Here is a 27,316-nt window from a genome sequence, read left to right on the forward strand (position 1 = left end):
ATATAACTGACACACAACAGATGTGAAATAAAGTGTGGGATGAATACTGAAGGACCTGTCAGAATAGCCAGAATAAAAAAGAAATAACAAGTGCTGGAGGGGATGTAGAGAAAAAGGAACGCTTGTGCACAGTGGCAGAAATGCCAATGGGTACAGCCACCGTGGAAAAGAGTATGGAGGTTCCTCAAAAAATTGAAAGTAGAATTACCCTATGATCCAGAATTCTACTACTGGTATTTATCCAAAGAAAAGGAAAACACTAATTCAAAAAGATATATGCACCCTATGATTATTGCAGCATTACTTACAAGAGCCAAAATATGGAAGCAACCCAAGTGTCCATCCATAGATGGACATAGATGTCCACATATTATATATATTAAATGTGTAATATATATATTATATATTATACATATAAAAATACATATTATACGTATAATATATATAATATATATATATGTAATGGAATATTACTCAGCCACTAAAAAGACTGAGATCTTGCTACTTGTAACACCCATGGATGGACCTTTTACCCTAGGGTAAAATCCTAAGTAAAATAAAGAAAGTCAAATGCCATATGATTTCATTCATACATGGGATTTAAAAAACAAAACAAATGAACACAGAAAAAAAAGAGACAAACAAAAAACAGACTCATAAATACAGATAATAAACTGGTGGTTGCTAGAGGGGAGGTGGGTGGGGGGATGGCTGAAATAGATAAAAGGGATTAAGAGTACATTTATGATGAGCACTGAATAACGTATAGAATTGTTGAATCACTATATTGTACACTTGAAAGTAATATAACACTCTATGTCAATTATACTTGAGTAAAAAAAAAAACTAAAACAGTGATTCTAGAGCTCTATCTCCCAACATCAAAGAGCATTTCTAATAGTCTACATTTATAGAATACAAATTTCAGAATGGAAAATATGACATCTTTACTTCTAAGTGACTCCGAAAGTCTGTGAAATAGAACTAAGATAAATTATTTCCAACATGTTTAATCCTGAAATATATGAGACTGTGAGAAGTAAGGAGTAATACTTTCCAACTTAATAAACAGATATGCAATATGAATACATCCCTGACAAATTCTGTCAGTAGGAACAATTGTTCTTATAATTACAGTGGCTAGTTTATGCAAAGTTCATAGCTTTAAAAATTATGAGAGTTTCAAAAAATACAATAAACATTTCTGTTTGGAAATTATGCAGCAATAATCTATGCAGGTATGGAAAAATATAAGCAAATAAACAAATACTTCTTTTTCATCCTGCTGTTTTTTTCTATAGGCAATAATATTATTAACTTTGTTTCAGTAAATATATCACTGTGCGGAGTCTAGTATCTTCAGATGCATGTACTTTGTATGCATAATCTACTATTTTACTTTTTAGTGACTCTAAAAGAGAAATCACAAAATAATAAGTGTTGAAAAATATCAAAGTACATACATGTTATAAAAGATTTAGCAAAACAGAGAATTAAAAAGTAAAATGGTATGGATGTAGAAACCTCCAAGAGACATCTAACATTTTGTGGTATGTTACAAGTTGTGTGGAAAATCCTAGTCCTGAAAAACGATGGCTTTCTGAAAGCAACCCATGACAGGCTAAGAGCAGTTTTCAGTTCCACAAGGAAAATCTGAAGGCCTTCAGCACTCTCTCCCTACCATACTCCCTTTCCATGAGAAGACGGAGCAGACAGGAGAAATACTTCCACGTATGGCAGCTTAGCTGTCTGGGATATAGCACCACAGGGAGAAGAGCCTCCCACAGAGCCAGAAATAATAAAGAACTTTCGAGTCAAAGTGAGTCAAAGAAAGAGAGCTTAAGGATAGGCTCTTCAAATAAAACCAGCAGCCTCTAGCCAATTAGAGCTCATATGAGTGAGCACAGTGTAGGGAAGACTGTGCAACCACACCCACCCACACTCACAGGTTAAGAAAGCAAATGACAATGACAACCAGTTGCATGGAAAAAATAACTTAGAGAAAGCTATATTATCTCTTGTCGGAAACTATACTTCCTGTATGAAAACAAGCAGATGTAGGCTTGCAGATAAACTGGGTGAGCAAACTGTTTATTCTGAAATATAAAGGTTCTGTATCATCTTTCCCAATTATCTCCAAAACCTCAGCTCCTTCCATTCCGCTCCTATCCCTCCATACTTCTTAGGCTGCAATCCCCCAACTCCTCTTTGCATTTCCAAACATTGCATTTTTTTCCACTTCTTTTGTGCATTTAAGGATTCTTCTGCCTAAAGAGCCCTTTTCCTGTTTCTACTCCATTCCACTCATGCACAAATTTCAAGATACGGTTAAAACACATCTCTTTTGCGAAGACTCCTCTCCCAAGATAACATAAATTGCTCCTTTCTCACTGGTTTTTAGTCCATGATGGCAGTGATCACATTATATGACATTGCTTATTTTTCCTTCTATTCCACTATATTATAATGTTGCTAAAAATGGAAATCTTGTTTGTAGTTTTAGGCCTAGCAAAAGTCTAGTTCAGCATTTGATACATAGTAGATGCTCACATTATGTGGATTAAAAAATTTAATAAATATAAAATGGAGGTAGAAATACCTGCTTTATCTACTTTACATCTCATTGAAGAACAAATGAGATATGTGTGTGAAAAGTATAAAGTACTATCCATATCAATGTAGAGATGAGGATTACAAAGATGACTGTTAGTATCATCAGCCAGTTTCTCTTCTCTAGATCTCTTCCCATCTACCAGAGGGTAAATTGAGAAAGAGAAAGGACAAAACAAAAACAAAAACAGAAACACACAGTTATTTTTACTAAGCCCTATTATGTGTTAGAACTGTGCTAAGTCCTGGAACTGAAAAATGAGTAAGAGTTCAGTGTTAGATGCAAAAGGAGAGGAAAGTGTTTCCGGTAGACAAACAAGTGCAAAGGCCATATCATAGGAAGGCCGCATGGCATCTGAGAATAAACAATTTTGCTAGTGTACAAAGTATGTTCTCAGGGTGCAGATGAGAACCAAGATAGTCTGGACATGCTAAGAAGTTTGGTCTTTAACTTCAGCAAAATAGCAGAAGCATGTGAGCTAACCAACTGATAGGTTAAATGAAGAATGCAGAAAGAGTATCTTTGGAATCCAACTCCCTTCCCCAGCTTCCTTTCTCTCCCCATTGGGAAGGCCACTGACTACCACCTAGGGGTTTGATCCTATTCTAAGTTCTGAGGAATAAAAATTAGTCCTTTGGATTTCACCTTCACATAGAGCTTCTCATGAAGCCTAAAGAAAACTCTTAAGATAAATGGCATTCATTTTAAGGTGATATAAGTCTTAAGGAGGCAGTGTAGCACATGGGTAGGATTTTGGACTCTGGATTTGGATCACCTGGCTTCAAATCTAGGCCTAACACTCAGAACCTGAGTAGTCTTGGCTTGTTCTGAGAATTAAATGACCTAACATTAAGACTAGCACATGGAAAATACTAAATAAAAGTGAGATATTATTGTATTATTGCTGATTTTATTATTATTATACTAACAGTATCATGTAAAAGAAAAGTTTAAATGTTATAGACTTAACTCAGGTTCTCTGACTTTTAATTCTCTACTGTTGCCAGCCCCAAATGGCTAGTTAAAACTTATTATGCTGATTTTTTCTATAGTTCCCATAACTGAATTCCTGATTTATTCCTTTGGTCAAGTTGTCACCTTCTGCCTTTGGGTAGTTAGGTTGGGCAGGGGCAGGGTGTGTGTGGGAATTTAAATGTAGAGTCAGAAGACCTGTGTTCAAGTTCAAGCTAAAAATAATTGTGGCTATAATTTATGGCATAAAACTCTGGAGTCTTAATTACCTACTTCACGTGTTAAAGCAAGCTCTAAGTTGATTTTTAGGGAAAATCTTACCTCTGCTCATGGTCATTTCCTATTTTTATTTGGATACACATAGTTTACTTTTAAGATTCTATTTTCATTAGGCTTCTTACAGTTCATAAAAGTGTGTCAAACATGCCTTTAGCTCAGCTGGCTGTTAAGCTACATGGTTCTAAATTTATATAAAATATCTGCAATTTATACCGCTGTCATGAACCATAAGATTGACTGACAGAAATATATTTATGAAGACAGCAGAAATAGCAGTCTGTTTGCTTCAGTGAATAAACTTTATCAGGTATCTATCTGAAGTACATTGCTTTGGCCTTCATAGAATTGCTTTTACTAAACTGTACTTTGCCTACATCAGAAACTCCAGTGAAACTCAGAGTTAAATTCACTGAATTAAACTGATTACATGAACAAATAATATAGTCACTTATATTATTAGTATAATAAATAAATTGGGCATTAATATGTTTAGCAGCATTAATAAAGTACAACTACTACCTTTTGTTCAGGATGTTTCCTAACCATTTATTCAATTTTATTCCAGAAATAAAGTCTATAGTTACCATGTGCTGTGATGTGGTGTGGTATGGTATTTAGACCTATCTGTATCTATCCAGACCAGATGGTATGAAAGACTATTTCAAAGGAGAGAAGTGGCTGTTCTATGTCATGCGTTTGAAGAAACTGAGTCTTAAGTTACCTATTAATGTACATGTGTACACATAAATCTGTAGAAATTTGTTATTGTAGGTTATCAAATTTGTTATTTGTTATTGTAGGTATTTGTTATTGTAGGTTATGTGTACACATAAATCTGTAGAAATTTGTTATTGTAGGTCTAATTTGCACATCGGGTGGGAAAACACATTTGTACAAGTCTCATATCCAGCAATGACAACAAAGCATCTCATTTTTCTAAAGATTTTAAAATGCATCTAACAAATATAAACACAATATTTTATAAGAATGGTAATAGTTGATACTCACTCTAAGCCCAGGAAATCCTGGAGGGCCAATGCTACCTACAAGTCCCTATGTAAAAGAAATGTGCAAAGTTGGTTAAATATGATTCCAGACTATGTAGAGTGTTTTGTAAAGACAAAAACTTTTAGGAAAAAAAAAAATCAAATTTTACCCTCTTCTACAGCTAACCTCTGATTCTTCCCTACTCTTCTGTATCCTCCTAAGAAGTGCAAATCTCTGGTGGACGTTTATGTTCTTCAAAAATGCCCTTGGCTCCATGCTTTTGGATGCCAGGACTATGACCTAGCCTAGGATATAGATTGTTTGATGTCTTTTATTTCGCTAATAAAGGAAGTAAAACCCATAAATAGTCAGCATTATAGACATAACCAGCCTATATATTGTATAAAAGGATAGGTGGTCAGCATATAGAGTTAGAAGAACATTTTCAGATAGTTTAAAACACTCTCCACTCTTGAAGTATAATATTTAGATTCTCTACACTTCAGTTTTCTCATTTACAAAATAGGAAAATAACATTTGCTCTCACTGTTTTAAATCACAATGAAAACTGTCATAATGCATAAAAGGTTTTGAAAAATTTCTCACAAATATAAGAAATTACCAATACCATTAATTATGCATATAACAAAAGAGATTTTAAATCAATATTAATTTTTCCAGTTGATTTGTGATGGTCTTTTGGACTTGTCATTACAGTCCTTATGGTAATTCCTAACCCACTCCATGTCAGTGTTACATCATTTACATGATACAAAGTACAAGAACAGCACCTGCCTTTGCAAGTTGTTTTGAAATTAAGGCACAGTATAAAATATAAAGAATTATGAACGAATAAACAAAAAATCCAGTTTATTCTTCTATGTTAAAGATATTAAAGCCTGAAAATGCTCTTCAAGAAGCATTATATTTAAATAAAGAGTAGATTTCAAAAAGACACATTTCATATATGGTAAAAGTCCAACCCTAACAAACTTCATGTATACTGAATGGACTGACAAAAAAATTAAATAAGATGGCTTCACAGTAGTTATGCAAGTACATAAATGGTATGAGAAAATGAGAAATGGTAAGAGAAAAGTAAATAATGCTTACTTTATTTTCTATTTTATTTATTTATTTATTTATTTATTTATTTATTTATTTAGAGACAGAGACAGTGTGAGTGGGAGAGGGGCAGAGAGAGAGAGAAAGAGAGAGAATCCCAAGCAGGCTCTGTGCTGTTAGAGCAGAGCCTGACATGGGGCTTGAACTCACAAAACCATGAGATCATGACCTAAGCTGAAATAGAGAGTCGGATGCTTAAATAACTGAGCCACCTAGGTGCCCCAATAATGCTTACTTTATTACTCTTGAAATGAAAAGTTCCCCAGAATCAAGGGCAAGAAAAAGATGGTAAACATTCTACTTAAAATATCATTCAGGTTTTTAGCAATTTCTTTGGAGATCAGTTCCACTCTTATCTGCCAAGCCTCACAACAACTAAAACTTTGACTAAATTAACTGAATAAGCTAATAAAGTCATAATTTAGAAAAGCAAATTAAAAAGAAATATTTTCTAACACTTTAAGTATAAATACCTAAATATAGGAACTATTCTCAATTTAGGCTAAACGGGCTTAGTGGTTGACTCTTATTCACCTTAAAATCTTATTAAAAGAGTCTGTTCATGGAATAGATTGGGAGGTATTTGCTAGATGCTCTTTGAGAGCAAAAAAGTTTAGATTTTTCTACCTAGCATCAAAAAAACGACAGTCCATCACCATTCTTTGACAATATAATTAATTATAGAATGGTAACTCCCTAACCTGAAAATAATAGCTGAAAAATCCCAAAGGAGAATATTTCTCTATAAATAGATACCTAAAAATCAGGTAGATCAATGACAGGTTTGAGTCAAAAAGCAATCACTGAGAGCACAATTTTTACATGAGGCTTGTTGGTACATTCATGTACATGAAAGACTTCTCCTCACCCCCAAAATATGTCTTATGTTCATATATTTCTAATATTTTACTTAAGCAGTTACATTTAACATGGCCACAATAATTAATTTTGATGATTATATCCCAAGACAGAATTTACTCAGAACATTTTTGTTTTATTTCCCACAATGAAAAATTACAAACTGTTGGGGCGCCTGGGTGGCTCAGTCGGTTAAGCGTCTGACTTCGGCTCAGGTCATGATCTCACGGTTTGTGAGTTTGAGCCCTGCATCGGGCTCTGTGCTGACAGCTCGGAGCCTGGAGCCTGCTTAGATTCTGTGTCTCCCTCTCTCTCTGACCCTCCCCCCATTCATGCTCTGTCTCTGTCTCAAAAATAAATAATCTTAAAAAAAAAAAAAAGAAAAATTACAAACTGTAATGTGCACAGAGGTATCAAAGCTTTCTGGCCAATGCTGCTTATGTGAATGTCATAGTGAGGATGGCAAATGTAGGTGCTGGGGCATCTGGGTGATGTCAGATTGCAAGGCTGGACCATCACAGTGTACTCACAGGACTGCCATCAGGGCCAGCAGGGCCTCTGTCTCCAAAGTCACCTGGAAAACCCTGGACCAGGGAAAAAAGAAGAAATGCCATTAAAGCCAACATAGATAAAGAATTCATTTTTGTTCTATTTACTGCTAAGGAATTTACTAATAGGAAATATTTATTTCCTAACTTTTAAATTGTAGTGCAAAAAAACTTACATTTGTTTTGCATAATACTTCATTGATTTTGTTAAGTATACTATTTCTATGATTTGCAAAAATTATTTTAGATGTCACATAATATATACAGAAAACTAAATTTGAGAAAATATACATTTGTTCATTATTATATAAAGAATCACTGAATGAGAGGGAACATAAAGATTTCTTCCTGACCAATCCATTAGTTCTCTCCACTATTTCATGCTGGTCCTACCCGCACATCATAAAGAATAAAATGACTAATGTTACTTAAGTATGTACATAGCATATTTACCATGTGCTAAGGGCTTTAAACAGTTTAGTATACACACACTACTTCATTTTATCTTCATAACAGATCAAATTAATGAACATTAATATCCTCATTTTGCATTTGAGAAAACTGGAGCACAAAGAGCTTAAGTCACTTGTACTCGCTAGTGATGAGCAGGACTGAGATTTGAGTGGAGAAAGTCTGAACGCAGAGTCATGTTTTTTCTTCTATTCTATACTGAATACTTTAGCTCATCATTTCAAGATATGATAAACAGGTAAAAAAATACCATCTCCGTACTGTATTATTGGGGAAAGCCATAATGCACATACATACTGCAACCATAAAATGCAGTGCCACTGAAAATTAAACTTCCTCAATGCCTGCTGAGGAAGGATTCTACGTTGTAAAACTATGAAGGATAGTAAAGTGACACACTTTCTTATTACATAGTCTTTTGTAAAATAACTCAATCGCTTACTTTTACTTTGATACTAAAATTTTTCTCTAAAGATTTGCCACTAGACTTATCAATTTTAAAGCTCTCTGTTTGAAGACTACTTTGCAAAATGATTTGTAGGATTTATTATAATCAACATTTTAATAACATTCATTTTTAAATTGTTATAAGCCTCACAAAAATTGAAGTACATTATTAAAGTCTTATAATCTCTTTATTAGGCAAGCCACTTATTAAATATCTATTTAATAGATTGCCAAAATCACTGGTTCACTAGTACACACATGAATGCACAAAATTTAAAAGACAGTTTAGCAATGGAAAAAGAAGTATGATATTTCTAAAACATAATTAACTCATACTAGAAGCAGTTTTTCTTATTCTGTAATCAGAGGATAATGCAAAAACCATCTGCATAGTCAAACATAGTGTAGCCATAACCTCTTCAAAGTCAGTTGAAGTTCAGGCAGGCATTTTGCTTTCCTTGTCCTTGGAAGTCAGATTCTGTTGTCAACAAGCTCACATATCGGCAATACATCATACTATTCGGTATGAGCTAATAAGGATATTTCAAAGTATTTATGATGTACAGGTAATGGAAAAAGTAGAGGAAAAATTCTGTAATAAATCTGAAACAGAAGAGATGATTGATTTTTTAGATAGATCACAAGTAGGTTTTTCAGAAAGCTCAGTGAAATAATAAAGACTGGGGCACATTTTGCATGATTCCATTAATGTGAAGTGTCCAGAACAGGCAAATCCACAGACATAGAAAACAGATTAGTGGTTGCCTAAGGCTGGTGGTGCAGGGAGAATTGGGCAGTGACTCCTAGCAAGTACAGGGTTTCTCTCTGGGTGAAGAAAACGTTCTAAAACTAGTCTGACAGCTACACTACTCTGTCAATATAACAACAAGCACTGAATTGTACATTTTTAAAAGGTGAATATTATGGTATGTGAATTAGGTCTCAACAGTTTTTCACAAAAAATGAAGACACAATCAGTCTGAACAAGGAGCAGAGAGAAACCATCCTTGGGGACTCACTCAGGATTGCTCTCTGGGACTGATTGGCCCCATCCTCATCCAGTAGGAGGAGCTGCTCTCCAGTTCAGCTTTCCATAAAACTAGTGATTTTTATGCCCCAGGAGGGGAAAGGGGGGAGATCAATTCTTCACTTAGAACAAAACCTGCACATACATAATAAATAATAAATTACTTATTAATTTCAACTACCTATTCTCCTGGTAGTTCAACAAAATATGTAATAAATATTAGGTGTTCAACTTGACTTTGCCCCTGAAACAATTTAATTAAACTGAGTATTATCTACTTTTAAAATTTTTATGTACCATTTCCCCTCTCACTTCACTACTCATTAAATGTTTCACTTCATTCTTAATTCTCTAGTCTAGACAAAGATCATTTGTTTTATTATTTTTAGTCCTTTGTACATGTTGACCATTGTGTCATCAATTTCCGAAATAATTCCTATTAAATCTAGACACACTTTCCTGTTTAATGAAATATAGCATAGCTAATGCCACAAAAAAAAACCCATAATTATATTTGGCTATGTACTGGACATTTTATTTTAAAAAACATCATGCCAATGTTTTATGTTGTTAAGTATGTCATTGTTTCCTTTTTATCAGTTGTATTTTGCATGGAATTTATCAATTACATGCATGATTTTTTTTTAATCCAGGAGAGGTTCTATATTCCTTAAATTAGGAACCTAAAAGTTTGCAGCCACAAATCTTCATTGTCAAAAACCTATCTTAAAAGACTCATAGTGAAACATGGAACAATAGTGACAAAACACTTTGTCTTTGTACTTAGAATACAAAAGATAGTTTCTACAGTTTCTTTCTCCACTGGAAAGAATTTGTTATAAAATGCAATACTAGATTTTCTCTCATATTTACCTAGTGGAAAATTATAACCATTAATTTAAATCGAATTGTGCTTCCCTAGAAATATATTCACACTGCCAAAGGATTTAATAACCATTTTCCAGGATTATTGTCCATAGGGAAGCTTGAGTTTTTCCCTTTCTTGTCCCATTTGCCAATTTCATCAACATAGTAACTGTCTACTAATGGGCAAGCCAGAGTTGCACTGCTCCTTCTGTGTTGTGTATAATTCTCTTTTTTTTCCATTTTTTCCATTTTCATTGTTTTCATCAGTTATAAAATTTTATTTTATAAAGAATATGACATTCCAGGAAATTCATTTGATTTCTTCAAGTTGTGAAAAATTTTCTTGCTTATTTCCAGTTTGGTCAATATAGTGGACAGACTTTAAGGTGACATCCAATGATTCCAATGCTTTATGTGATACCCACCCTCTGAGTGTGGGTCGGACTATGATTTGCTTACTCTAACCAATAGAGTGCAGCACCGCTGGTGGGATGTCACGGATGTGATTATGTTCTACTATATAAGACTCCATCTTAGCAGCCCAGAACTAAAGACTTCCCTTGTGAGCTTGATAGAGTAAGCAGCTGTGTTGGAGATGCCCACATGGCAGGGAATTGTGAGTGAACTCTAGGAACCGTGGACACTCCATAGGACCTAAGGGTGGCCTATACCCAAGAGCCGGCAAAAATCCAGGGCATTCAATTCCACATCTTTAAAGAAATGAAGTCTTCTCACAACCTGAATGAGGCTGGAAGTGAACTCTCCCCAAGACAAGCCTCCAGATGATCTTGCAGCCAGCTGACACTTTGATTACAGCCTTGTGACCCTGAGCAGAAGACTGGGTTAAGTAGTACCTGGACTCCCTACCCCAGAGAACTGTGAGGAAATAAATGGGTGCTGTTTTAAGCCACCAAGCTTGTGATATTTGTTATGCAGCAATAGAAAGCTAATAAAATTGGTAATTAAATCTTTAAATAGAGAATGTATAAAGTCCAATTTGCAAATTTTACTAAATGGTATTTTTCAATATAAGACTATTTGCATTGTTTCTAGATTTTAAAAACTTAAATAGATCACATCTCTGAAGACTTTCTATGGCTTTTCATTTTCTATTGCAAATTATAATTACTATCAATATTAGTTAAATTAAAATTTTATATTCACTTAACATTTTAAAAATTTCATCTAATTAAATATCTATATTTTAAAAACTTCATTCTAGCATTTCATATTCATCTACTTGCTAATGTAAAGAATTTTTATTATGTTTCATGAAGTTTGTGTCTATAGTTATGAAATGCAAATTTAAGAGTAACATGAATTGCTTAATAATTTAAAATATCTCAGTCTCTAAGTGTAGCTGTTGCAAATACTGCACTAACGTTATTACCTCTGAAACCATAAATCATAACATAAAAAGAAAGAAGAAAACAGAAGTCTGCATTATCAGGAAATAGTACTTCATTATACAGGATTCTATTGCATTCATACTGAAAGGAGAATTAGATAAGCTAATTAATTCATCTTTCCTTTTTAAAAAAATTTTTTTTAATGTTTATTTATTTTTGAGAGAGACAGAGCACAAGCAGAGGAGGGGCACAGAGAGAGGGAGACATAGAATCCAAAGCAGGTTCCAGGCTCTGAGCTGTCAGCACAGAGCCCAACGTGGGGCTCAAACTCACAAACCGCGCGATCACGACCTCAGCTGAAGTCGGACGCTTAACGGACTGAGCTACCCAGGCATCCCTCATCTTTCCTTTTACCAAGGTGCTTTGATGGCCGGCTCAAATCCTCTCCACAATCTTGAGCATTTTCTGTCTCTAATTTTGGCAGTGGACCACCTACTAATTTCATGGCATTCACACATGAGATTATAGGCCACAGAAATGGAGAAGAATTTCTCTGAGGCCTGAAGACACTAAACAGCTTCAAAGATGGACCACCATGATTCTCACTTCCTGATATTAATGCCTTTGTGTAGTCCCCTCCCATTTGGAATCATGGCTGGCCCACGTGGCCAACAGAATATAGATGTACAGTGTGACTTCTGAGGTTAGATCATAAAAGGCACTACACATTCCACCTTGCTCTCATGGACCACTTTATTTTGGTGCAAGTCAACAACCATGTCCTGAGGACACTCAAGTTGCCATGTGGAGAGGTCCCTATGGAGAGGAAATGAGATCTTCCAGCAACTAGCACTATGTGGCTGGCCAGCAAGTAAGCCACCTTAAAAGCAGATCCCCCAGCCCCAGTCAAGCCTTCAGATGACAGTAGTCTTGCCCCAAATCTTGACTATAACCTCATGGGAAACCCTAAGCTAGACCCACTCAAATAAAGCATTCCTAAATTCCCAGTCCACAGAAACTCTGAAAAATAATACATATTTAAATAAATATATATATAATTGTTATTTCAAACCACTAATTTGGAGTAACATGTTATATAGTAATAGATAATACATAGTAACAAGAGTGATGGTCTAGGATGATTGGTCATATTGCTCCAATGCTAACTGCTGGGTCCTGAGTGACAGAACCACTCATGTGTTTTGTTTTGTTTTGTTTTTAATACATTTACTTTCTTTGTGATGTAGAGGGTCCTCAAAAGTGCCGAGCCCAGATCAAGTTTCTCTCTTGCCTGGGTCTAACAATGGTATTGTTATCAAACATGGTAGTTATCAAACGCTAAGAACTATTCTAGATTTAGTATGCATGCATATATGTTTGGTGTTAATATTTTAGAGTGTAGGTACTATACTTGATAGTATGTCTAAATATCTTAAAACAGTGGAAAACTTACAGTTTACACAATCTAGTAAAATGATCATTTCCCTAGTTCTACAAAGAAATTGGAAAAATACTGCATACAAAATAATTAGGAAAATATGGGAACCAAAATAACCATAAAATACTAATGACTACATTTATGGAATTTAAAAAAAATATAAGCAATGCAAAATTTTTTTGTTAAAGGCCACAGTTAACTATGAACATACTTTGTTCTTTTCAGAAAACAATGGTTCAGAAACAACATATTCAATCTAAAGTAGAGATAAATAAGAAATATTATAAAGACATATACACTAAATAGACATTACCAACAAAAACAGAAATTCAACTTTTCCCAAGACTAAGCATTGAAAAGAGAAGATCAAACTAATTTGTCTAGGATTAGAAACAATAAAATAAAACCTGGTAGTTAATTCTACACATTCTACACATGAATAATTATTACCATGAAATCATGATATTTTTAAATCGTTCAAAAATAAAGCACAATTACTATAGGAAAGGGCTAGAATGTTAAGTACTCTGTGAAGATACAGTCTTTCCCCCTTTCTTTTCACCTTCCTTTTCATCACAGGTAGGACAATTTGATCCATATTTCAAGGGTTGACCATGTCTTGTTGGCTAAAACTAATTTTAAACTTTGGTAGGAATTTAAGGAGTTCTAGCCCAATCCTCAGAAATTGAACATCAAGTCAGGCTTATGGTTATCCTAGTGATGATCTGGGCCTCAATTCTCATTCATGTTCCTACTTTGTTCTTTTATTTTCCCCGTTTTTTTTTTTTTTTATTTAAATTTTACTTAGTTAACATACAGTGCAATATTGGTTTCAGGAGTAGAATTCAGTGATCCATCACTTACATACAATACCCAGTGCTTATCACAAGTGTCCTCCTTAGCACCCATCACATATCCAGTCCTTCTCCCACCCACCCACCTCCCACTGTCAACTCTTGTTTTTTTCTCTATCATTAAGAGTCTCTTGTGGTTTTTTTTCCCTCTCTTCTCTTCCCTCTCTGTCATCTGTTTTGTTGTTCTTTTTTTTTAAAGTTTATTTGTTTATTTTAAGGGGCGCCTGGGTGGCTCAGTCAGTTAAGCATCCAACTTCGACTCAGGTCATGATCTCACAGTCAGTGGGTCTGAACCCCGGGTCAGGCTCTGTGGTGACAGCTCAGAGCCTAGAGCCTGCTTTGGATTCTGTGCCTCCTTCTCTCTCTCTGCCCCTCCCCTGCTCACTCTCTGTCTCTGTCTCTCTCTCTCAAAAATAAAATTAAAAACATGAAAAAAATTTTTAAGTTTATTTATTTTTGAGACAGAGAGAGAGAGAGTGCACTCATGCCAGCATGAGTGGGGGAGGGGCAGAGAGAGAAGGAGAGAGAATTCCAAGCAGGCCCTTGCAGTCAGCGTGGTGCCCAATGCAGGGCTCAATGCCATGACCATGAGATCATGACCTGAGCCAAAATCAGTGGTCAGATACCTAACCAACCAACTGGACCACCCAGGAGCCCCATCTGTTTTGTTGTTCTTAAAGATTGGTTATCATCTGTACTCCAGTTGTGGGAATTGCAATCTGCCTTATTCTTGTGTCCACAAAGCACTTTTGGTATACATTATGTTCTATCCCTTGTTCATAAGGACCCCACCTTATTCTTGCCATTTTTCAACATCAAGAACACAGTCCCTGAACCCAAGCCAACCCCTGTGGGCATATTTGCACTCACATTCCTGACTTTGATAACCTACAAGACAGTTTTCCCTTATGTTATCTGCACTGAAAATAACTGCCTGCCTGAATTTTCACCTGTTAGTGTTATATCTCTATGAAATCATGCTCTGCCTGGACGTCCCCCAAATTACCAGCTATAGTTCTTTGAGTGTCTCTCTTCTCTGTACCTATCCCAACCTGAATGGTGGGTTTAATTCAAAGTCCTGTCTCTTCCATACATCTTGTCAAGCTATAGTTAGCCAAATATAGTCACTATAGACTACAACCAGTAAGTAAAAATCAGAAAAAAATATTTTTCTTAAAAGCGACAGAATCACTTAAAAATTAATAACAATTTTTCAGAATGCTCTAGCAACAGTAGTACTTTCTCTAGGATCAAATTAACTACAACCTTTTCCTCAGACAAAATACTGTCTCCAAATTCTTGATAAAATGTATGTATCTGAGACACTACTGTGCAATACGTATTTAAGACTATCCTGGGCTAAGGATAGAAACTAATAACAGATGTCTAACAGAAGGATTTTATATTCTGAAATTCTAACACTAGAGTTAGAAGCCAAAATACAGTTTACTTTAAATAGACTCTTCTAACAAGATGATGTATGAGAAAAGAGGAGGAGACAGTTCTTTCTATAGTTAGAAAAGTAAACATCTCTGAAGTCCAGGTAGCTTATGGGTGTTATTTTGTCTACTATTCTAAGACTATGATATTTTGATTTTCATAGGAAGAAAACTAAGTACACTTTTTCTTTGTCAAACTTTAATGTAATATGATTTGATTATTTATAATCTCTTCCAATCAGGCCTGCAAAACTCGTTTGAAAAGTCTCTATATTTTGACAACAATTTTCTAGGCGTTGTTGAGAGTAAATTCCAGCTCCAATTTCATGTTTATCTTCAATCCCGACAAGTCAGTTCTAGCATAAATATTTTAGCTCTGTGGAGTAATGTAAATTTGCATAACCAACTTAGTACAACAAAGAAACTACTGATTAAATCGGTCCGGGAGCCATGTAAAATGCTTCTTTAAAAGCAACTATAGAATTTCCTGATTGTGGTACTACAGAACGAAGTCTGAAAACTTTGAATTAAAAAGGAAGCTGCTTACAACTGGGTAGTACATATAAAATTTGATGTTGACAAATATATAGGAAACCTCTCCCTGCCTTCCCTTTTTAACAGTGTTCTTTTTTTCTATTATAAATCAGTGAATAACTGATGCTTTTAAAGAATCTGGCTCATCAGATATGTTCCAAGAAGCTTTTCAAGTAGATAGCAAAGCACATAAAATAGGATGGTAGTTCTATGGTATTTAAAAGAGTCTTGACCAATAAAGATCGTCTACTACCTTGTAGATTGTGGTACTACCTGTGGAGATCTCTTCCGAAAGAACTTGAGATGAATTCAAGTTATACCCACAGATAGCAAAAAGAATGGATGAATAGCACTTACAGCCCCATAGCTGTCCTCTAACATAACTGACAATAAGGATTTTGATCTAACTTTTTTGATTTGTAATATGTAGGGGTTGTAAGAGGAAGGAAAGAGGTAAGAGCTATAATATCTCAATAGCCAAAAGTATGAGTACACAAATATTGACTAATATATAACTGATTACATGAGGTCTTTAAAAATAATTGTAATGATTACTAGTAAGTACCTTTTACTAGGATCTTGAAATGTGTTACTATAACAACTTTTATATACTCTGGTCCTAAAATATACCCAATTTCCAGCAAAATCAGTTTTCATACCTTTTCTGGTTGAAAAAACAGAAACACATTGTGTTGTAAATTTCAACTCAATCTATAAATACTGAATAAAGACAACGTTTTACTTGGGGAGAAATTTTCTGGGAAGTAAGATTTAAAATGAGATAACGTTTAACCCAAACACTAAATTTAAAAATAGCAGTATGAAGCTAAATACCAAATAACTCTTGGACAACCAAAATAATATGTTATTTTGAAATGTGTCCATTTTCAATAGCTTTAATATAATATTTATACTATTTAGGAGAAGATCTCTCTTACTTGTAAGTCTATCATTTCATTAAAAAAATACAGATGTCGCTAAGGAAGCTGATTCATAACAACTTAATTCCATAGTCCGTGTTTACTCAGGAAAAGAAGTGATGATTTGGCTGGCAGAACAAGCTACAGTAGCAGAATAGCAAGTCTTCTGAGCCTAAGTTCAGTAATGTTACTATATCACTGAAATATTTTGGACAGGATTTTTACTACTCCTCTATGTTTCTGTGCTATATGTATATAGCATATGATTTCTCTATATAAGAGAGAGATATACATATTAACATTTTGTTAAACTATTTATATCAAACACACAGCTTTGGTATATAAGTTAGAAACTGACTCAGTTGTGCAAAGAAGGTCATGTTAATATTTACAAAGGCCTAAACTTGGATTTTGAAGTTTTCTATGCCTATTTTGACTGTCAAAGTGTTTCATACCATACATAGTACAGAAAGTGAAGTAATTCATTTTATCAGCTTCTGGCCTTAATTTCAGAGACTTTAAAAACCTGTGTAAAATATCCCATAAACGTTACGGAATTACCTAAAAAGTGTTACTAGTTTTCTACAAATTACATTGTAAAATTACTTCAAACTGAATCATATTCTATGTTTGTAAGACTGCATACTTCTATCTACCTAAAATTTAAGGAAATGAGAAAATTTAACACAGAGAGAATAATCAGATTAATTAAAGGGGAGTGATAATTATAATAAAGTACATCTTCTAGTATTAATACTAATGATCATAAATGAAATGACATGGGATCCACATAGCAGTACCCTAACAAAGCATGAACCCACACTTCTAAATAGCTCTGAAGTCAGCAGAAATTTTGAATTAACAATCCTCGACATATGCATAGCCAAAAGTTTCTTAGATACAGGTACTTTTAGATTTCAGTATTTCTACGACTTCTGTTATATTCTTTCAGACATATAGATTTCTGTCATCGTCTTTATGGTGGCCTGGGATGCTTTAGTTCTGCAGCTGTGTTTGAATATCAACTTCATAAATAATAACAAATAATATACATAATTTAATCAATTACCAAGAAAAAACGGCCATATTTATATTCCACACACTTAATATTTTCCACACCAGAAAGTGGACACATCATCAAAAGGTATTTTCCTTTTACTGCTATTAAAACAGTAATAAGTAACCATTCTTCTCATGGAACATTAATAATCTAAATTGAAATAAAGTTTCCCATGATGCATAATATCCCATGCTAATACGTTTGCCCTTATTTAATGTCAAAGCTATTTGAAGATGATTTTACTTGTAATAAACAGAACATAGGGGAGCATTTATACATAAGATACTATTCTAGAACAGTGTCTGAGGTCAGCATTGGCATAATTTGACTTGCGGCTGTAACTGTATCTTAAAGTACTGTGATTTCCTCATAAACATGGCCAAATAATTTAGTGGTAAAACCAAGAAAAAGTACATATAGCATACATGACATATTACAGCACCAGACAGATTTTCTACTATAAACACTGTTTAGGAAAATGGGATACATATGTTTTTCAAATATAATTTTCCCAAGGATCTAAATCTGTGACAAGGGCATATGTTTTTAAAGGAATAAAATTTTACAAATTTTATAACATAAAGAACAGTGAGATCAACCCCGCAATCACTCCATTCATTATTTTTCCACTGTTTTCTTGAACTTCTCTTTTGAATTCAATAGCATCTGTGGAATAATTTTATAATTCTTTAGAGAGTAAAAAACCAGAAGCTATCTATAAATTTCCATGGATAATTTTATAGTTCATGGTAGAGTAGGAAACTAAAAATTACCAATACATTTTCAAGATAAAGTTAATATCCACAGAAATCCAGCCATATTAATAAATGAAGTTGGTAGCTATGTAAGTGGCATATTACAAGGGCTTTGGGAAAATACTCTACTTTCTCAACAATGCCTAAAATTCCACCATTGCAGATTACTTAATTTGTCTTAAACTACACTTATAATATAATTACTAATGGGTAAAGTAACAGTGGAAGCATTAGAAGTAATTTACATAATAACCATAAATAACTTTATTCATTCTTTCACTAATGTCATACTTTGATAGGAGAAAAAAGGAAGAAAATAAAGATGAAGAATGGAGAAGACAAGAATAAGGAAGATAAATTTCACCTACTGTCAATTTTGAGACAGCCTAAATCTGCAGTTAGATAGATATTTGCACATGATAACTAGAGAGGTATTTCTGTTGGGGTATATACGAGGACTTAAACAAAAAGAAATAACATTTTGCAGTATAATGGAGTGTAATTAAATGAGATGATATACAGAATATTTATCAGAGTGCTTAAGAACTAAAAATGGTGATGGTAACAATAAATGCTGGAAGATTAGCTTTAAAGTTCAATATAGATGTAAGAAAACAAAATGGCTGGCTTATTTTTAATTTCTTGACAGTTTGGTAAGCTTTTCTTATTAAATTGAATTTTTGTTTTAAGTTTATTCATTTTGAGAGATGGAGCCTGCGCAGGGGAGGGGCAGAGAGAGAGGGAGATACAGAATGTGAAGCACGCTCCAGGCTCTGAGCTGTCAGCACAGAGCCCAGCCCGTTGTGGGGCTTGAACCTACGAACTGAGGTCACGACCTGAGCTGAAGTTGGATGTTCAACCGACTGAGCCACCCTGGGACCCCAATAAATTGAAATCTTTAAAGTGGAACTTTAAAACAATTTTATCACATTTTGGCCAAATATCATGAAAAAAATTAATCATGTTCTTCTAAGCAGTGTGAGTAGCAGACAGCAGAAACACCTAAGGAGTAAGGAAAAGGATCCTGGGTTTATATTCAGAGAAGCTGAGATAAATTCCTGGTTTTACCACCATTATCTACGTGATGCTGAGCAAGTCTTTGAACATCACTGAGCCTCACTCTCCTCACCTATATAACGGTGACGTTAATACCGATTCTAATCTACCGTCAAGAAATACTGCAAAACTCAAGAATAAAATGCTTTAAAAGGATATGAATATTCTGGTGAGATTTGTTCTCTTTTACAATTATTATCAAGCCTTTTTTTATACATACCAAAATTTTAGAAAAACTGTTATGAAAAACCCAATTTCCTTCCTAATAGACTAGAGAACACAGTGTAGCACAGAAAGTGTTACCCTAATAAATACCTCTGGATAGCAGTAAAACAACACGAGTGAAAAGGAGGTGGCTAGTTAGCTAAACTAACTCAGCCAGGATAACGTAAGGATGCTTCCCTGAATCACAGTCTTCTCCTTTGTTAAATGATGGGGATGTTGGATGATGTCAAAATTTCCTCCCATCTCTGAAATTATTATATCTGGCAAAATTCACTTTCCTTGATTTTTTTTTTATTTTTTTATTTTTTTTTAATTTTTTTTTTCAACATTTATTTATTTTTTGGGACAGAGAGAGACAGAGCATGAACAGGGGAGGGGCAGAGAGAGAGGGAGACACAGAATCGGAAACAGGCTCCAGGCTCTGAGCCATCAGCCCAGAGCCCGACGCGGGGCTCGAACTCCCGGACCGCGAGATCGTGACCTGGCTGAAGTCGGACGCTTAACCGACTGCGCCACCCAGGCGCCCCTCCTTGATTTTTTAAAATCTGAAAATATAAGAAGCTGCAGGGAACTAGTTTCTAAACTAATGTCTGAAGCAGGCATTCTTAAAACCTGTAAAATATGAGGGTTAATAGTGATATCATTAGTATATTAAATTGTTCATGTATTTTCTGTGACATTTAGTTTCTTGTAATAGGGATAAAAGTCCCTTCCACTGATCTATTAAATGGTTGCTATTAATATATCTATTATATATATATATATATATATATATATATATATATATCTAATATATCTATTAAATATATTGCTCTGAACGGAACCTCAAAAAATAAAAATTGAATTACCTGTCTTCCCTTAAGACCCTTCTTTCCCCGGATCCCAGGAACACCCTAGAATATACAGATGTCAAAAGTAAACACTTGTTGAATAAATGAATAAGATATTACAGATCTTTTCTTTCTCAAACATCGATTAATGAAGTATCACAAAGAGAAAACTGAATTATTCTCGAAACTGGTATGACATTCAGAAAATCTTCAATATATTAATTTAATTGAAGTGGCTCTTTTTCTCCTTCATAACAGAATCCTGATTTTATTCTGGAATGCATTCTATCTGTACTTCCAAATGGGATCCTACCATTCCTCCGGTGATAGTTCTTTGTCCAGAGGTAGGCACACAACCACATAAACAGGAAGGTCTTATTTTCCAAAACCTAAGGGACAATTAACCTCCTCTCTTCCCTACCTCTTCGACTGGACATAAATGAAAGCACATTTAGCCCTTGCACTGACAATTCTGCAACCGGGTGGGAAACCTGCCTTAGCATAAAGCCAACATTAGGTGAAGCAAAGTAGAGAGGATGATATCACTGTGCTAAAGATCATATTGTGCCTACATCCCACCTAACCTATAGATTTCTGGTTATGTAAGAAGTAGTAGGGCATAATACTTAAATGCTCAAGCACTGGAGCCAGAACATCTGTGTTCAAATCCTGGCTCTGCTCTTATTACCTGTGTCTTGCATATATCCAACGACCCAGTAAATCATTTGCTGTTATCGTTACCATCATTATTAAAAATTTCCTCATTTTTAAGCCAGTTTGAGTTGGGATTTTCTGTAACTTGCATTCTAAATACCCTCACTTACATAATCACCTTGAGACTTAGACTTACCTATAAGCCTTAGAGACTAAGAAATCTGCCAAAAGCATGTAGCATGGGTTTATAGGTACATAGAGCTAACTTAGAGGATATCATTGGTGGCAGTAATCCATCCACTTTCACTTCAACAGTGTTTGATAAAACTCATCTAATGTCTTCTCAAAAAGCACGGGTGAGCGATAGGACTCATTTCATTAAGACTTTATACATCTTTACATAATATAGTCAACCTTTTTTTTAAGAGATAAGGTAATTATTTTTTACAACTTTAGTAGGGCCACTAAATCTCAGCAGGAAACCTAAGGATAGTACAGACAAAATTATATAAACACTTTGTCATATATATACACGCATACACACGTTACTGACTTTCAGGAAGGAATTCTTTATATTTGTTTTTGGAAGGGATTAACATTATACTCTTTTTTTTTTTTTCCTGCTCTTCTCTACACTTCTTCTCTACTCTCTTCTCTACACGTACACATTTTATAACACAATAACAATACCCAGTTAGCTATATCATTCATAGTTTAATGAAAATTTTGAAGTAGCCAAATAATATTAGGACATGGCACCCATGATAGCCATAATATCACAAAATGGTCTTACATTTATGACTTGAGACAGATCTTAATATTTTCATATAGACTGGTCAAAACTAGTGAGTATGATTACAGGCAGTGTGCCTAATGATGGTCAGTGATAGGATCCTCAAATTCAAGATAATAACATTTTGCAAGGACATATAATTTTGCTTTATTTATTACATCATTAACTAGAAATAAGTTCATGTCTAAAGGCCAAGAAAGGATTGTATCATGTGCAACAGAGTAATAAAAATGTAAACTGTATATACTTCTTTGGGTGAATGAGAAGCATTCAATTCTTTGCATGACAGATTGGAAACATGAACTCTAAGTCTGCTGTATCACATGACAATCAGGTAGCTTAGTTGTGGGATTACACTGAAGATATTTCTGCAAGTGAAAGAAATGACTTGCATATTCATCAAGGGAAAATCTTCACCTCATCTCACCAAAGAAGAATGAACATTTTGATTGCCACAACAGCACATTTAAATTCTGAATATTTCTTCTCTGTCAGGAAATTCACAAGTCATTACAAGAAAATGTAATATAACTCACTCAAACTGACTGTATGTTTGAAAAAGTCATCTAGCAAAGAATAATTTGGTTTACTTTCATTGGCAAAAACCAGTTTCCAGAAATGAAAACTCTGGCCTAACCACCATGCCTACAAATAATAGAGTCAAATGCTAAATTCTGAATATGACTATATTTTCAAACCTTATGATAATATACTAATATTATTCAATTCTATCTTTTTCAGTGAATACTGACAGTACAAATGAAGTAATGCAATAGAAATCACTGAACAGTACCGAAAGTAGACATGATGAAGTTGGAATACCAAAACTCTGTACTTAATTGTTCTAAGATAACAACCATTTTTGCAAAGATTCTATCTTTATTCACAAGAGCCTATATTTATGAACAGCTATCTTCCATTATTAAATTAAACAAAAACATATCTTCTGAAGCTGAATTATTTACTATACATTGTATTGAAAAGTACAAGACCTGTCAAGAGTTTGTACTTAAATACTAATGGATTACAAGATACAATTTTCATAAGCAGATATTTTAATATTTCAATTTGCATTTTTTAAAAATTAAATTTAAAAAGCAAACCAGGGACGCCTAGGTGACTCAGTTGGTTAAGTGTCGACTCTTGATTTTGGCTCAAGTGATGATCTCACAATCATGAGATCCAGTCCCACGATGGGCTCCACAGTGGGCATGGAGCCTGCTTAAGATTCTCTCTCCCTCTACCCCTCTCTCTCTCTTTTTTAATGTTTATTTATTTTTGAGAGAGACAGAGACAGAATGCTAGTGGGTTAGGGGCAGAGAAAGAGGGAGACACAGAATCCGAAGCAGCCTCCAGGCTGTGAGCTGTCAGCACAGAGCCCGACATGGGGCTCGAACTCACAAGCTGTGAGATCATGACCTGAGCCGAAGTCGGATGTGCGACTGACTGAGCCACCCAGGCGCCCCTGCCTCTACCCCTCTCTTACCCCCAACTTGTGCATGTTCTCTTACAAATAGATAGATAAAAACAAATAAATCTAACCATATATATTTGTATCACCTTATTTCCTTAAAACAAATTCGGTAAAATTCAAGAGAATCTAATTATATATCTGGTAGGTGGTTTTTCTTAAAAGGTGGTTTGCTTCACACAATAAGATTACCTATCTGATAAGTGTTTATGACCTCTGTTGTCCTATCATAAGCATATCACTTTAGAAATAATATTTGAAGGAAATGGACTTACTCTTTCTCCTTCAGGTCCCAGTTGTCCTACTTCTCCAGGAGAGCCAATAAAACCCTTAAAGTAAGCAAATAATCTTTTCATTTGAATACTTACCCTGTAAGGAATTTCAAATAGAGATAATAAAATTATTCCATAATAGTGTGAAACTATTAGGCTTAACAGAATAAATAACTTCCCTTTGCCTTATCACCTTCCTTCCAGAAGTTACAGATCAATCTTTACATTAAAAAAAAAAAAGTAGGGAACATAACTTAAGACACAGCGGCCAATGAAAATCAAGACCAAATCCTTTCATTGAATTTTATAGTGGGCAGAAAAATATATAATTAACTAAAAATTAAGGCAGAATGGAAGTATCAAAAGATATTAAGTAGCATGAAGGAAGAAGAGATCCATTCCAATGTGGCAGAAGGTAAAGTCAAAAAAGTTTTCAAAAGATACTGACACCTGAGATAGGACTACAGCGTAGCTAAAATCCTGATAAGCACAGGATGGAGAAAGAACACTGCCAGCAGAACAATCGCAGAAAGCAGAATCAGAGAATTTCAGGGAGTGTCTGTAAATGGTAACAGATAGCATTATACTTGTAAGATGCTTTGGAGAAAAGCAAAAACCCACTGTACCTTAAAGAAGATTCCAATTGGTCAGACAACCAAAGGGTATTTATATATAACTATGCAAGGTACTTTATCCTAACATACTTTAGTTATAACCTAAAGGTAAATAAAGAGGTAAATAATCTCTTTACCAATTTAAAAGGTAAAGTGTATGATAGTTTGGAGAGTACATTAAGGCGAGACTTAAATTTCAAGCTAAGAGTTTTAGACTTTATATTTTAGGCAACTGGAAGCTACTGCCTTTAAAGGACTGTGATAGTGACCTTAGGTTAGGTTGTACTTGCAAAATATTAATCTGTTGGCAGAATATAGAATATATCTGAGGCAAGAAACAGTGAATGTAGGAAAATATATTAGAAGGCTCTTTCAATGGTCCAAATTTGAAGGCTTATGAGCTTGGATTATGATTCCAAAACATTATTTTCAGAATCACCAGCTACAGATAGCCTCAAGTTTAAAAAGACTTAACTTTTATTTTAATACATACAACTGAATTTTTTATTATAAACAAAAAGAAGAGACACCCTAACTGGTATACACTTATCACTGAACTAAGAAATCAACTGAAAACTCAAGAGAAAGTTAGACCTCTATTCGATATAGCCTGAATAAGGTGCAAAAACATTTTAAAGATTTTAATGAATAATTACATAGGTATTTCATAAAGGTTTCCTGAGAATTATTATGCTGGTTCTAACAGAATATAAAATGTCAGCAGCACCCACCAAAAAAGTCACACGGAGTTGTGATCATTCTCAAGACTCTGTCCCTAAACTACAGTTTAGTGTGTAATGAAACAAAGAACATTAAAAAAATAATAATATATATGCTTTTCCGTTTTAGATTGAAGGTTTTATATCCAGTTAGAGGCAATTTTGTGTCACCAGTGTGCCACTAAAAGGTCAGGAGAGGCCCTACATACTTCTATTGTTTGAGGCAACTTGCATATTATTATACAAAGAATTGCCAAAAGAGGATTACAAAGTGATGGTCTATTTTAAACATATGCACTTAATGTAAAAGTAATTATAACACCACAAAATGAAATTAAATAATGCTGTCAGTCAAAAGATCATTTATCACAGGATTTATAAAAATATTAATTTACAGTACATAGTATGTGGTATAGTGCAATAACAAGATACAAACCAAAAAAAAAAACCTCTTACAATCCTGTCAGCATGTTTTTGTGATTTTTGTCCTTTTAACCAAATGTGGATTTGAAGTTAATGTTAAAAGTCTACATTTGAGAACCTCTGTGCATAGGAAGCCTAGAGAAATGGACTTCTTGATTCCTCCTGTATTCACAAAGGAAAATTAAGGAATCAAATCAATTAAATCAATCAGAAAAGAAATTATATTTGTTATTTTGAAAAATGTTTTTTTAATGTTTATTCCTTTTTTTTTTTTTTTTTTTTGATAGAGAGAGACAGAGCGTGAGTGGGGGAAGAGCAGAGAGAGAGGAAGACACAGAATCTGAAGCAGGATCCAGGCTCTGAGCTGTCAGCACAGAGCCCGACACAGGGCTTGAACTCACAGACCATGAGATCATGACCTGAGCTGAAGTTGGACACTTAACCGACTGAGTCACCCAGCTGCCCCTAAAAAAAATGTTTTTATGAAGCTGCTGTCAAAACCTAAAAATACAACTTAAAAAGGGTTACAACCCAGACTATAGTTTCCATACAAATGAAAAAAAAAAGCAACAAAAGGATGTCTATCATAGTGCAAAAGGATGTATAACATATAGTGACATAAAGAAGAACTTCGAAATAGAGGAATCATTGAAGCAAGATGAGAAAATACAGTAAGAGAAAACTGCATGGTGCCAAATAACGTGTCTTGGTGGTACTAGCTAATGCACAGAAGAGACTCTCAAATTCCAATAAAATGAAAGAGTCTGCAAAGAAAATGCATGCTATATGCTAGGCACTGTGGTTTAAGAATGCTAAGCTCAACAATAGCCAAATTATGGAAAGAGCCTAAATGTCCATCAACTGATGAATGGATAAAGAAATCGTGGTTTATATACACAATGGGATACTACGTGGCAATGAGAAAGAATGAAATATGGCCCTTTGTAGCAACGTGGATGCAACTGGAGAGTGTGATGCTAAGTGAAATAAGTCATATAGAGAAAGACAGATACCATATATTTCCACTCTTATGTGGATCCTGAGAAACTTAAAAGAACCATGGGGGAGGGGAAGGAGAAAAAAAAAGTTAGGGAGAGAGCCAAACCATAAGAGACTCTTAAAAACTGAGAATAAATTGAGGGTTGATGAGTGGGAGAAAGGGGAGGGTGGGTGATGGGCACTGAGGAGGGCACCCTTTTGGGATGAGCACTGGGTGTTGTATGGAAACCAATTTGACAAAAAATTTCATATTTAAAAAAAAAAAAAAAGAATGTTAAGCTCAAGGGGACACCTGAGTGGCTCAGTCGGTTAAGCATCCGACTCTTGATTTCAGTTCCGGTCATGGTCTCACAGTTTGTGAGATTGAGCCCCACGCTGGATTGACAGCACAGTCTGCTTAGAATTCTCTCTCTCTCTGCCCATCCTCTGCTCGTGCTCTTTCTTTCTCTCTCAAAATAAATAAATAAATAAACAAACCAACAAAAAAAGAATGTTAAGGTCAGGTGGTTATTATCATAACTACCTTAATTGCAAGTTTTATTATCATTATCTAATAAGATTTTTACATGAAGGAAAAAAACCAAAAAAGCAGGTCCTTCTAACTCCAAAGTCCATGTTCTTGACCACTAAAATATCTTCTTCCCGGATCCAAGTCAATATGTGCTTTTGGTACAGTTTCTAATTAAAAAAAACATATGACTTGTCCCCGCTATATTTTC

The 27,316-nt window shown here is 34.5% G+C and overlaps 1 protein-coding gene across 5 annotated transcripts in view; it reads right to left on the bottom strand.

Moving 5' to 3' along the window:
* COL24A1 (collagen type XXIV alpha 1 chain) overlaps positions 1-27,316 on the bottom strand; it is a 404,519-nt gene that overhangs the window by 289,450 nt on the left and 87,753 nt on the right. For all 5 annotated transcript variants that reach the window (XM_086717446.1, XM_025934829.2, XM_086717444.1 and 2 more), the window contains 4 exons: positions 23,846-23,899; positions 20,671-20,715; positions 7,363-7,416; positions 4,871-4,915 (listed from right to left, as the gene is read on the bottom strand). In XM_086717446.1, the coding sequence (XP_086573572.1) occupies positions 4,871-4,915; positions 7,363-7,416; positions 20,671-20,715; positions 23,846-23,899 (198 nt within the window). The remainder of the gene's footprint in view (positions 1-4,870; positions 4,916-7,362; positions 7,417-20,670; positions 20,716-23,845; positions 23,900-27,316) is intronic.

Source organism: Puma concolor, chromosome C1, assembly GCF_028749965.1.
Source record: "Puma concolor isolate L17-30 chromosome C1, mPumCon1.1.hap2, whole genome shotgun sequence".
NCBI lineage: Eukaryota > Metazoa > Chordata > Mammalia > Carnivora > Felidae > Puma > Puma concolor.